General features: G+C 44.2%; 1 protein-coding gene across 1 annotated transcript in view; it reads left to right on the top strand.

Annotated features, from left to right (window-relative positions):
- The window catches only part of PPP1R10 (protein phosphatase 1 regulatory subunit 10), a 23012-nt gene extending 14719 nt beyond the window's left edge, over positions 1-8293 (top strand). The window contains exons 8-19 of the mRNA XM_015827092.1: positions 519-624; positions 1662-1771; positions 2260-2360; positions 2455-2602; positions 3289-3450; positions 4126-4372; positions 4994-5069; positions 5536-5730; positions 6355-6472; positions 6749-6856; positions 7010-7582; positions 7959-8293. Of these exons, the coding sequence (XP_015682578.1) occupies positions 519-624; positions 1662-1771; positions 2260-2360; positions 2455-2602; positions 3289-3450; positions 4126-4372; positions 4994-5069; positions 5536-5730; positions 6355-6472; positions 6749-6856; positions 7010-7582; positions 7959-8068 (2054 nt within the window). The 3' untranslated portion in view covers positions 8069-8293. The remainder of the gene's footprint in view (positions 1-518; positions 625-1661; positions 1772-2259; positions 2361-2454; positions 2603-3288; positions 3451-4125; positions 4373-4993; positions 5070-5535; positions 5731-6354; positions 6473-6748; positions 6857-7009; positions 7583-7958) is intronic.
- The last annotated feature ends 4297 nt before the right edge of the window (positions 8294-12590 follow it).

The raw sequence follows: 12590 nt of genomic DNA on the forward strand, positions 1-12590 counted from the left end.
TGAGTCTGAGTCTGTTCCTTGGCTCTTTTATGACTTGTGGACTTCAACTCCCAGAATTCCTGAGCCAGCATGGCTCAGCTTGGAAACCTCTCCCTTTCCCCTCAGCATGGCTGGCTCAGGAATTCTGGGAGTTGAAGTCCACCAGTCACAAAAGAGCCAAGTTTGAAGACCCCTGGTTTAAATATTTAAATATTTTTTCCTCACGGTCACGTGATCAAAATTCAGGCATTTGGGCAGGGGTAGGCAACTTTGGCTCTCTTATGACTCGTGGACTTCAACTCCCAGAATTCCTGAGCCAGCATGGCTCAGCTTGGAAACCTGTCCCTTTCCCCTCAGCATGGCTGGCTCAGGAATTCTGGGAGTTGAAGTCCACCAGTCATAAAAGAGCCAAGGTTGCCCTACCCCTGGCCCTAGCCAGAATTTCATTAGCCTTGGGCAAATAAGCTCAATCCACGCTCATAGAACGTTCTGGGGTTTTTAAATTGTTCTGTTACTTAACTATTGCTGCTTGCTTGTAGGTTTGGAAATGGAAACCCCCTCACTCATTCCTGTGAAAAAGAACATAAATACTTCAGTGACCTCTGATAAATATAGTTTCAAGCCAATACCACTGAAAAGACAGATGTAAGTAATACGATCTTAGAGAGAAAAAAAGATCACTTTGTCTCTTAATTTATCATATGTGGGACTGAATCTGGCAATGTAGTTTTTCAAATGATATAAGCCTGCACCTTTCTGGTTTGTAACCCAAACTTGATGGTTTACATTAGTGGGGAGAAGTTTCTTGCTTCTTGTGCCTAACAAAAGAAATGTAGTATTTGGAGATTAGAAGCTCAGGAAAGTTCGTTCACTGATAAAAGAGAACATTTGTAGCTCAGGGTTGACATGAGTGGTCCTTCATGCTCTCTGAGTTTGGTTGCTTTCTTGCAAACATCTCATTACCAAAACTAGGTAACATGATCAGTGCATCCTAGTTAGGGCAATGAAATATTTGCAAGAAAACAAACCAAGTTCAGAAAGTACCAAGGACCCTAAGAGTTTGTTCAGTTTGCATTTTTATAAGAACTTGATATTCTCTAACTAATATATGAACTGGAATGCAATTACTTTGGTATTCAAACAATTACAGAATGCAATTTTAAAGTCATAATTGGACATAAACATTTAGGTATTTCTTGAGAAATCTGATCTGGGCTTAAAAAGAAAACAGAAATAGGCAGGAGATTGCTGGGAGGACCCCAGCTCGGTTACTTTCTTGTTTTATCATTTGTGCTAGACTGCATCCAAATAAACAAGCTCCTTCCAAAATGTCCCACGACATACTCTTTAAAATTCCAAATATTTCATCATCCCCCACAAAAATAGAAAATATTTGGTCTGGCTTGTCTGCACTCAAAGAGACCTGTGGAGCTTTAGATAGGCTAGGTCAAAGGAGCAGAGGACAGGCACGGGAGAAAAAAGCATGTTCACAAAATGGCAGACAATGAAGCAACTGCTTTTTCTTCTATATTGGTATTTATTTATTTTTTTGTCAAAGAAAGGAAGAGATCAAATATATACCCGGAAGTGGGAATCTGTTTGGCATGAAAGACATTACCAGCTCTGTGAACTATTCAGCGTCTTCCCTTTGACTGACTTGAGGACTGTTTTTCCCCATATAGCATATCAAACCCAATGACAGATAACCCACCTGTTGAGAAGAAATACAAACCCCTCAACACCACGCCCAACACTACCAAGGAAATTAAAGTGAAGATCATCCCCGCACAGCGTAAGGCTTTCTCCTTTTTCACAGCCATGGAATTTAAGGAGCAACGTGGGCTAGATTAAAGGCACCGAGAACAGGAGTTGAATGTTTTTGATCTTGCTTGTTAGTTAATTGCTGAGTTTCTCCAACTGAAATCTCTTCATGTTGATTAGGGATATGCAGATATTCAGTGCATATTAGCCGGGGTTTTGAACAATTGACGCTCAAATTGTGCGCCTTGGACATGTTTGATCGATAGGCTGTTTTGCTTCAATGTAGAGTAAAACATAGTTATCTTACACAGAAGTAATTTTGGGTGATGGTTGGAAGCAAGAGTGGGTAAAAGCCAAGAATGTTGGTGGAACTGACTGAGGAGGGACAGGGGAAGAGGCTACACTGGGACATCAATATAGCAGTAGTGGCTTGGGAGAGAAAGAAAGGAAGGCTGTTCACATTGTTAGGAAACTTTTAGTACAGAATGGTTTTTAAGCCCTTCTCCATTTACTCTCCAGCTATGGAAGGACTAGGCTTCTTGGATGCCCTAAACTCTGCCCCTGTCCCAGAAATCAAGATTAAGAAGAAAAAGAAAGTCCTGTCTCCAACTGCAGCTAAGGTAAGGACACGTGCAGAGCCAGCAATCCTACTTTTGCAGAGATGGCTTTACATTTGGAAATCAACTAATTTGCTTTGTTTCTCGCGGCTCACAGCCAAGTCCTTTTGAAGGGAAGCCAGTCCCAGAGACCATTGCTGCCAAGCCACCTTCACCAGAGCTGAACCCAGCTTCAGAGCCAATGGAAGTGGATCGACCTGGTACCCCTGTGCCAGCCGTAGAGGTGCCCGAACCTATGGAAACAAGTAAGTGAGGGGAGACCAACACAAGACATTCAGTGTTACAAGATGTGCTTGTAGTGGTAGGGTGATAACTTTCCCCACCATTCTTGCCTAGGCTAGCAGCCTTTTTACTAGGGTACTAATCAGTCGGTCACTGGTGTTCGTTAGGCAAGTGGTATCTGGAACACCATGGCAGCCTAAGGCAGTGGTGGCGAACCTATGGCACGCGTGCCAGAGGCGGCACTCAGAGCCCTCTCTGTGGGCACGCACACCGTCGCCCCAGCAGAGTTCGCCAGAGTAGCAAGCACATGGCGTTTGGAAGCAACGGGGCAGGAAGTGAGAGAGCAAGCAGCGTTGGCCCCCTGGGGATGCCCCGGAGATGGTGAGGGACTGGTTCCTGCCACCCTGGTCCCGGCCCACCCACCCCGGCCACGCCCACCCAGTCTGCCGTGACCACTGCAGCCATGCCCACCCAGTGGGCCACGCCCCCCCCCTGAGAGCACCACAATGCTGATGTGGCCCTGGCACTTTGCAATAAATAAGTGGGTTTTGGGTTGCAGTTTGGGCACTCGGTCTCTAAAAGGTTCGCCATGACTGGCCTAAGGTGCTTTGAGTGATGGTGGATTTTCTTTCCTTTGCTATTCCAAGTACTTGACGCGTGTCGCGTGCTTTAAAGGATCGTTGCTGAACGGGTGGGTGCTTTTTTTCAGATTCCTCTGAGCATGGAGGTTTATTGGATTCAAAGCCATCCGAGAGCCCAGCTGATTCAACCCAGTTGACAAAGAAGGGCAAAAAGAAGAAAACAGTGAGCTGGCCTGAGGAGAATAAACTGCGGGAGTATTTCTACTTTGAATTGGATGAGACGGAAAGAGGTGAGTGGTTTTTCCCCCCACCCCCTTTTTCCCAAAAAGCAAATTGCAAAGATCCTGGGCAGTCTCACGGAACATATTTTTATGCCTGTCATCTGTCTAGAGCAGGGACTGTCAGCTTCTATTTGCTCATGAACCCCCCCCCCCCTTTACCTTTCTGATCCCCCTTATAGCTGTAAGGATATTTATTGTAAACTAGTAATTGCTTGATATTTATGATTCTGAAACTAATTCAGAGATTGAGATGTGAGGGCTAGGGCAAATTAATTGATCAAAGGCCTGACACTTAAGTTTGGGTGTTCCCTTCAGAGATGTACCTATATAGGCTTATTCGCTGCTTATTTATTTAAAATATTTAAAGCATTTTGTGGACGTAGAAAGTTTTGTCTTATTAGCTAATCTTAGGCATTTATTAAGTTCCGTGGAGCTTTATTAAGTCTTAACGGAAGCATGGAGCCCTTTAAATAGTTGTGCTGTGTATAACTATATTTTTCCCTGTCTTTTTGTTATTGTATTTTTTTTTATCATGGCTTTTAACTGTTTTAATTAGCTTTAATGGTTGGGCTTTAATTCTGTACACCTCCCAGAGTCATATGCAAATGAGGTAGGGGGCTGGATTAACTGAATAATAAGCAAATAAATAAATGTGGAATGCAATTTCTGTTCAATCTCTCACAGTTAACGTAAATAAGATCAAAGACTTTGGTGAGGCTGCCAAGCGAGAGATAATGTTGGATCGCCATGCCTTCGAGACAGCCCGTCGACTTAGCCATGATGCGATGGAAGAGAAGGTCCCCTGGGTCTACCCGAAGCCCATTGATTTGCCCACTCCACTGGTTCAGCCAGGAAGTGGCAGTCAGGAGAAATTCACTCAGGCTGAGCGCGAGAAAGGCATTTTACAGGAAATCTTTCTCTCGAAAGAGAGGTGAGTAAACTATTGGACCGATTTGAAATGTATTTCTGTGGGGGATACATATACAAGATTCTTAAGCTGGAAAATACATGTGCATAGTTGACTTAGTAGTAATGAATTAAATATAAAAAGATCAATTCACAAACGTTGCTCAGGAAGAGAGCAACGATGACTTATTGCTGAGAAATAAAATAAAAACCGCTGAAGGAAATCATACGGCTAGTCCAGGGCTAGGCAACCTTGGCTCTTTTATGACTCGTGGACTTCAACTCCCAGAATTCCTGAGCCAGCCACGCTGAGGAGAAAGGGAGAGGTTTCCAAGCTGAGTCATGTGGGCTCAGGAATTCTGGGAGTTGAAGTCCACGAGTCATAAAAGAGCCAAGGTTGCCTACCCCTGGATTCTAGCCCAACTTTTCTGTACTGCTTAGCATTTGAGCAATTCTGGCTGTGCTTGTCCATTGGTGTTTCTGTGGGAGGAGGAAGAGAGTTTTATAATTCATATATTGTCCAAAGATTTAAACCTCCTAACTTTTAACGTTCCAGTTATCTCGGCTAATACAAATTGAACATTTTTTCCCCTCATCTTTATTAACATCAAGCTGACGTTTTTTGTCTTTTTTTTTTTTCCTTAAGTGTTCCTGACAGCCCTCACGAGCCAGACCCAGAGACCTATGAGCCAGTGCCACCCAAGCTGATTCCTTTAGATGAGGTAAATATGCTTGGTCCTTTTTTTATTCCACCCTCTTATTTTAAAAACAGACAGACAAAACTTAAGTGGGCTGTAGTAGACTGTGGGAACGATAGGTCAGAGCTTGCCTTTAAATTATAAAATAGGACAAGTATTCTTTTAGCTCAGGATACTTAATAGGTAAGGCTCCCGTTCCATATATATTTAGCAAAGAACTTTCTTAAAAGGGTACTGGATGTCCTGTGTGCTGTAACCTTTTCCCCCTCTCTATGTTTCTGTTTCCTCTGTGCGTAACAGAAACTAGAGTGGAGATGGGGAACATTTCTTAATGTACCTGCTTTGCCTTAGGGTCCTCCAGCCCCTCCCCACCCCCTTTTGTATGCCCCAAGTTCTGGTTGCCAATCTCCCCCACTTTGGGTTTGAGCTCCCAGCTCCCCAGCAGCCAATTCCTCCTGACTCCTTGTGTCTCCTCTGTCACCTCTCTCAGGAATGCTCCATGGATGAGGCCACCTACGATGAAAGACTCGACCCATCTGCCTCGCAGTCTCCGGACGGAGCTGGGGGCTCCAAGCTCCCCCCGGTCCTGGCCAACCTCATGGGCAGCATGGGGGCAGGCAAGAATCCGCAGGGCCCCAACCCCAGCTCTTCCATCAACATGCAAGAGATTCTCACCTCCATCATGGTAACTAGAAGTGTCGTAGGATAGCTTTTTTTTTTTTTTTTAAATAGCGGGGAAACGATGATCGATTGAGAAAGCAGTGAATACGGCCCTTGATTCACGCGTGCCATCCGCCTTGAAGATAGCACAAGAACCTTAAAACGATTCCCCAGCTCATCTTTGCCATCTTGCCCAAACCCCTCTCCCCCCCCAAAAAATGTAGGTTCCAGAAAATAAGGCTAGGATAACAACAAAGAATAGGAGAGTTTCCAAGTTATCAATAAGGGAAGCTGATAAATGGGATTCTTTCCTGAAACCCATTTTCTGCTCCAAGTCAGGCCTTATGCAAAGAGGGTACAAGACTGAATCACTCACTTGTGGCAATATAGCATTTTTAAAGCAGGTTTATGTATAGCAGGGGTAGTCAAACCTTGGCTCTTTTATGACTTGTGGACTTCAACTCCCAGAATTCCTGAGCCAGCTTAGCTGGCTCAGGAATTCTGGGAGTTGAAGCCCACGAGTCATAAAAGAGCCAAGGTTTGACTACCCCTGATGTATAGGATCAGCGCAGCAAAAGGAGGTAGGAAGGTGGTTAAGAAACAAAACATGTTCTAATTTCTTCGATTTTCTCTCTCTTATTTTGTGCAGGGTGGCTCAAACAATCACAAAACAGAGGAGTTGATGAAGCAACCGGATTATTCCGACAAGATTAAGCACTTGCTTGGCAATTTGCAAGGCCAGCCTGGACCGGGTCCTTCGGCAGGAGGTAAGAGGATAGGCAGATCGACGGGGCGTTTTTCCTTAGCTGTTAACTCGCATCCAGCTGAATTTGCTTCATTCCCGTTAAACACATCTAATGTGTCAGACTTGCATTCCCCTTTGTATAGATTTGAAAGTGGAAACCCAGTTAGATACAAGTCTACTTCAGTGTCCTTAAAAGACAAAAAGATACTTTAACCCGGTCTGAGTGTTAGGCCAGCTAGCTATTGTTTATTTCTGGTATTGGTTTAATTAACAGCTTTTTTTTTTGCTTTTCTTACAGTCCCACATGGGCTGCTTGGACCAGGACCTGGCCCGGTCCCCAATGGATTCCCACCAGGGCCCAAAAATATGCAACACTTCCCTCCTGGAGGGCCAGGACCTATGCCTGGTAAGCGGAGATCTGTTAATCAGGGAGGGGAACAGTTTGAGATGGGGTGGCAAGTGAAGAGGGCATGGTCTACAGGGGGCTGTGAAGATGGTGGGTGGAGGTCTTAACGGATCTGAAGCTAACTTAACCTCACACCTCTTCTCCCTTCCCTAGGACCCCATGGAGGCCCGGGCGGTCCTAACATGCCCCCAGGCCCTGGTGTGCCCAATGGACCGCGGATGATGGGTCCACCTCCTCCCCAGTGTAATGATGGATACTGGGATCCTCCCGATGGTGGCATGCGTGGTGGGCCCCACGGAGGCATGAGAGGTGGCAGTCCTGGCCCGGGACCCGGACCCGGCCCTTTCCATCGTGGCCGTGGTGGCAGAGGTGGAGAGCCTCCTTTCCGAGGGCGAGGCGGACGGAGTGGTGGTCCCCCCAATGGTAGGGGGGGCCCTCCCAACAACAGCATGGGCGGTGGCCATGGAGGGGGACACGGCAGCAGTGGCCACGGAGGGGGACACGGCGGTGGCCACGGAGGTCACGGAGGAGGGGGCCACCCAGGGGACCACGGCAGGGGACATCCAGGCGGTCATCCAGGGGACCACAGCCGGGGACATCCAGGCGGTCATCCAGGGGACCACGGCCGGGGATATCCAGGGGACCACGGCAGGGGACATCCAGGGGACCATGGCAGAGGTCACCCAGGGGACCACGGCTGGGGGCACGGAGGCGGCCACGGTGGAGGTAAATATGCATTCCTGTGCCCATTGGGGGATGGGATTTTTAAGAGGGATGGGCTCTTAAAAATTCTGGGTTGCATGGGGAAGCCGGCCGCCATAAAAGCAAGTTAGGGTGTGGCATTTTATTACAGGGGTTTTGGGGGTGGGTCCTTCTAAAAAGCAAATACTTCGAAAATGCGTCGTAATGTCGAGCTAGGTTTTAAAATAAAATAATTTACTTTTATTGCCCTGCAATTTGCCATTTTAGAAATGTGATCTTAGCGTTCTGGGTGGAGTTGTGCTGGACGGAGAACAGTGGGCTTGCTGGGAGAAATGATATACACGAAGTTCCTGCATGTCCCATGGCTGACGGCTCTGTTTATATTCCTTCTGCCCTCCAGATAGGTCAAAGCGTCCCGTATGTCGCCACTTCACCATGAAAGGCAGCTGCAGATACGAGAACAACTGTGCCTTCTACCATCCCGGAGTGAACGGGCCACCCTTGCCCTAGCATAAGGAGCCTGCGTCCTCCTCCACCACCCATTCTGACTGTGGCATCGGGGCGCACGTTCCCATTGACCCTTGAACTCAGCCTGGCGCTCCCGTTTCTGACTGATGCTGCACCTGCTTTTTATGGCTTCTGTGAGGCCCTTTAAATGCTTTGGAAGCAAGGGAACGTGACTAACTTCCTCCTTCTGGCATTTGCTGCTGCTACTGATTGAACTGCCACACACACACACCCTCAAAAGAGAAACTGTTGGGAGGCATCTTCCCATTCTCCAGCTGGGGAGGTGAAGCAACCAATGACTTTGAAAGCACAAGAGACTTGAAAGATAGGGTTTTGTTTTTTTGTTTTTGTTTTTATTTTAAAGCAATTTATGTAAATATACCTGTGGAAACCAGCAAAGGAAAAGGGGATAATTCTTGCTCACCGCCTTGATTTGACTGGGCAGTGTTCTTCAACTTCCCAGGAACCAGACTGGTACTGATGAATTGCTTTGGTCTGGAGGAAGACCTGGCATCGGCAGGAAAACCGTCCCTTTTTTAGGAACGTGCGCGTGAGGCAGGGGAAGAGGGTGCAGCAACTGCTTGTGGATTGTTCTGGGAGATCCGAGGGCCGGAAATCTATTGCTCCCGCCTAAAAGGCCCAGTGGGAGAACGGGGAATTCCAGCAGCCGCCACTTGCACAAATACCCTCTTGAAACCAGGATGCCCCTTTGTAAAATACCCCTTTGCAGTGCCCTATTTGACTGCACAGATGTGGTTTCCCTTGGTGCTAAGTCTGCCATTGGGGGAAACCTACAAACTGTTTTCTGTGAAAACTAAATCTGGAGACTAATGGTTTAAGGGGGGTAAACTTTTGTTTTCCTGATTTACACTGTTGGTTGTGGGGTTTTTGTTTTTTTTTTTAAACGGTCTCATAAGATGTGGACTCTCAACATCTTTCATCTCCCCTCATCCTGAAAGTGGGTGCAGCAAACCCTTCTCCTGAGGGGGAACAAAAATGTCTTGCTCTAAGTTTTGTATATTTTGTACATTAGTAATAAACATGGTGAAAAAAAGAAATATCTAATTTAACTATTAGCAGTGTGGACATATTCATTGCTGAGCTTGGAAATTGCATTCTGTTAAGCCAAAATCGAATATAATTTTCCAGGTCTTTAAAATGTACATTAACCCACCAGTTACGTAGAGCTTGAAGATGCTAGCCACTCTACTGTATTGAACAATTTTGAGATAAATAATAATGATACTCTTTGGGTGAGAGGACGGAAGGGAAAAATCCATATACTCGGTTCTAGGCTGTTTTCAATTCTCCCGAGTATGAAGCAAGTACTTATTGGAAGTTGCTTGGATGGTCTCCGTTATTGGTCAAGCCAGCCCTTGACCCCGTTGCCCTGGGTTAAAAATAACACCAATAAAAGTTTGATCCTGGGGGGGGGGGGAGAGGTGTTTAGTATTTCTTTGGAAGAATTTTGGCAAAGACCATACACATTCTTTCAGAAAGTATTTCTAGGAAAACACCAAAGGTTCCAATGTATCCATCTGTATCTTTTACAAAATATTTGAAAATGATTTGAAAATTGTCCTGAAGAGGAACGTAGCCTAAATATTTCCTCAGTAAAAATGTAGTCCAGGAAAAATTAGAAGATAAGTTATTCTTCTAAATCTAAACGATTGTAGCCCACAGAGGTGCGTGTTAGTCGCAGTGTTTCTCAACCGTGACAATTTTAAGGCATGTGGACTTCAACTCCCAGAATTCCACAGCCAGCAATGCTGGCTGTGGAATTCTGGGAGTTGAAGTCCACATGCCTTAAAATGGTCAAGGTTGAGAAACACTGTGTTAGTGGATAGTACGAGTACCTTTGGAAGGTGGTATGTACACACGGGTAAAGGCAGTCACATGGAACCAGTAAGATGTGTATAATCTTTTGTAAAATATTACAAGATTTATAAAAGACTTTACTTTCGGTACCAACATGACTTTAAAGGGAAAAAAATCAAGTGTTTTTTTACAGCATGCGGTACATTCTTGCAAGGTCATCTTTTCTCTCGTATGTCATCCATCCTTCCCAAGTTACCACACGAAAACAGCATGTGAAAAATAATTTTGTTATGTAAGATTGAAACCGTGCCTTTTCTGTTTGTATTTTTTTTTCCTGTTGAACAAAGCTGTTTTGGTTTTTTTTAATGATTTGGGGAAGTTTGCATTCTCCCTCCACGTTCCGGACATTAATGAACTAAAAGGCCAGTTGCTCCTTTTGGTAACCATTGTTTTCGACGGTAGCTAAGCTTTTCTAGCTTTTTCATGCTACTATGCTTCTGATTATCTCAAGTTTAAGTACTATTCCCCTCAGAAGTCTTGCCTTTTATTAAGCTTCCTCCCTGGTGAGGACCTATTAGGTGTGAGTTGGTGTGGAGAGAATGAGTTAGTCATGTTTATCTTCCATAGCATTGCCTTTTTTCCACAGGAAAAGTGCTGAGGGCCAAACTACAGAAACCCGAGAAAAAGCAAAATACTACAGAACGTTGACTTAGAATAAAACTAGTTGCTTTACAGGTGAGATGGGTGGCATATACATTTAATAATAAATAAATACATTTCTAAGAAGTTTGTTGAAAACAGTTACCGTGTGTCTAGCTCTTAAGGTCAGTTACTCCTCACACAAGAATTTCCTACGAATTTAGTTAGATTCTTTGCTCAGCTCCATTTTAAGTAATCTTGGAATTGATACCCAAAATGGTGGCTTAGTACGGGTCTGCAACCTTGACAACTTTAAGACTTGTGGACTTCAGCTTCCAGAATCCCTCAGCCAGCATAGCTAGCTGAGGAATTCTGGGAGCTGAAGTCCACAAATCTTAAAGTTGTCAAAGTTGCAGACCCCTGGCTCAGAAGACAGATAAGAATTTTGACAGTTGAAGTTTCTTATTTTAATAACCACACAACAATGGTAGTGCATTAACCTTCACAATTAACACAACCTGAGGTAGGTGGAGATTTTATCCACGTGATACAACAGCCAATTGAAAACTGAAACATTCTACAGGACAGCCTTAAGGCAGGATAATTGCCACCACAAAAAACAACTGTGCAATAATCTTAAAGAGGTAACCAAAGAATTACACCTGGAGTAGGAGGTGTCTTTGTCATGGTTGGCTCTCTCGAGTTTTTGCCATGGTTAATATCCTGACTAAACTTTGGGCAGAATTTTGCTTCCTTCCAAAGATGTGAAATGTAAGTGGGATTAAGTATAGGTCCATATAAAGAATCTGGGTTAGCAGTTATTAAAATGACATCAACTGGTTGCTTATGCTCAGAGTCCATTTGTAAATATCTACCAGGAAAACCACTATCTCCGGTTTAAAACTACATAAACCACCCAGAGTGGCTCTAACAGTGTGATGGCCAGCATATAAACTTAATAAATAACCTACATGATGCAAATAGGCTGATTTAAAAGGTAGCTAATTCCTAGCATAAAGCATGCTTATTACCTGTCGTTCAATTATCTTCCCCCTGTAGTAAACATACTGTTTTCTTGTAGGGTTTCCTTGTAATGGCAGGGATTCTACACATTATACTAAGTTATGGTTTGCTACAAGAATCCTACCCTGAAATCATGGTTGCTAAAAACCACAGTTAATTAGGCTACCTAACAGATTAACCCCAAACTGAACATTATAACAGCATGCTGTGTGCATTGGCCCAGTATCATAAACACTTCTTGTATGCAGGATGGATTTGAGGTTGATTACAAGTGTGCAGATTGTAGGCTAGTATCTTAGCATGCCCTGGGAATTCTCAAGCAGCATCGGGATTTGGGTCTAGAGAGGACTGCAGCATTATTGAAACCTTTACTGAACTAAAAAATACTTAGGTGAAGCTCATCTGTATGACTGCAAGAGAATTAATCCAGGGTCGGTATGATTTTCTCTTGAGTGTGTTTTTGATAACAAATGGTTAAAAGCTAGAAATTTATCACAGAATTAGGTAAACAGGAAACCAAGGACCACATTTTACTTTCAGTTGAGGGTGGAAGGAAATGTTCATTCTTGATTCTCCCAAGAGTCAGTTTCAATAACAAATCACCTGACTGCAAAGGCTAAAATGTGAGTAAAAGACTGGGGTAAAAACATGGTGTATGCCTACTCCATTTTGTACTATGTATTCTGGTGTGGGTTTTTAGAAAGCTATTTATTGATTTTTAAGTACAGCAAAAGGGGGCACTTCACCCTGATACAGTGGCCTCCAATCAAGTCTCTGTTGTGCATCTGGGCAAATGCTGAAGGAACATCCTTAGTACATACTGGTGTATTGATCAAGACCCTGCTGCTCCAGGGGTGGGCAAGCCAACGAATTACTATGTAATATCAGAAGGCTAAATCCATCCAATTTGCTACTTACTATGTATTGCTCTGTCAACAATCCTATAGCAAGGAAGGAAATTTTAAATAACCTGGGAAAATTTTGTTGACACTACAAAAACCAAGATACCTGTTTAATTTTACTTTATGTTATGTATTATATATTG

The sequence above is a fragment of the Protobothrops mucrosquamatus genome, unplaced genomic scaffold (genome assembly GCF_001527695.2).
Source record: "Protobothrops mucrosquamatus isolate PMUCROS unplaced genomic scaffold, P.Mucros_1.0 scaffold3490, whole genome shotgun sequence".
Taxonomy (NCBI): Eukaryota; Metazoa; Chordata; class Lepidosauria; order Squamata; family Viperidae; genus Protobothrops; species Protobothrops mucrosquamatus.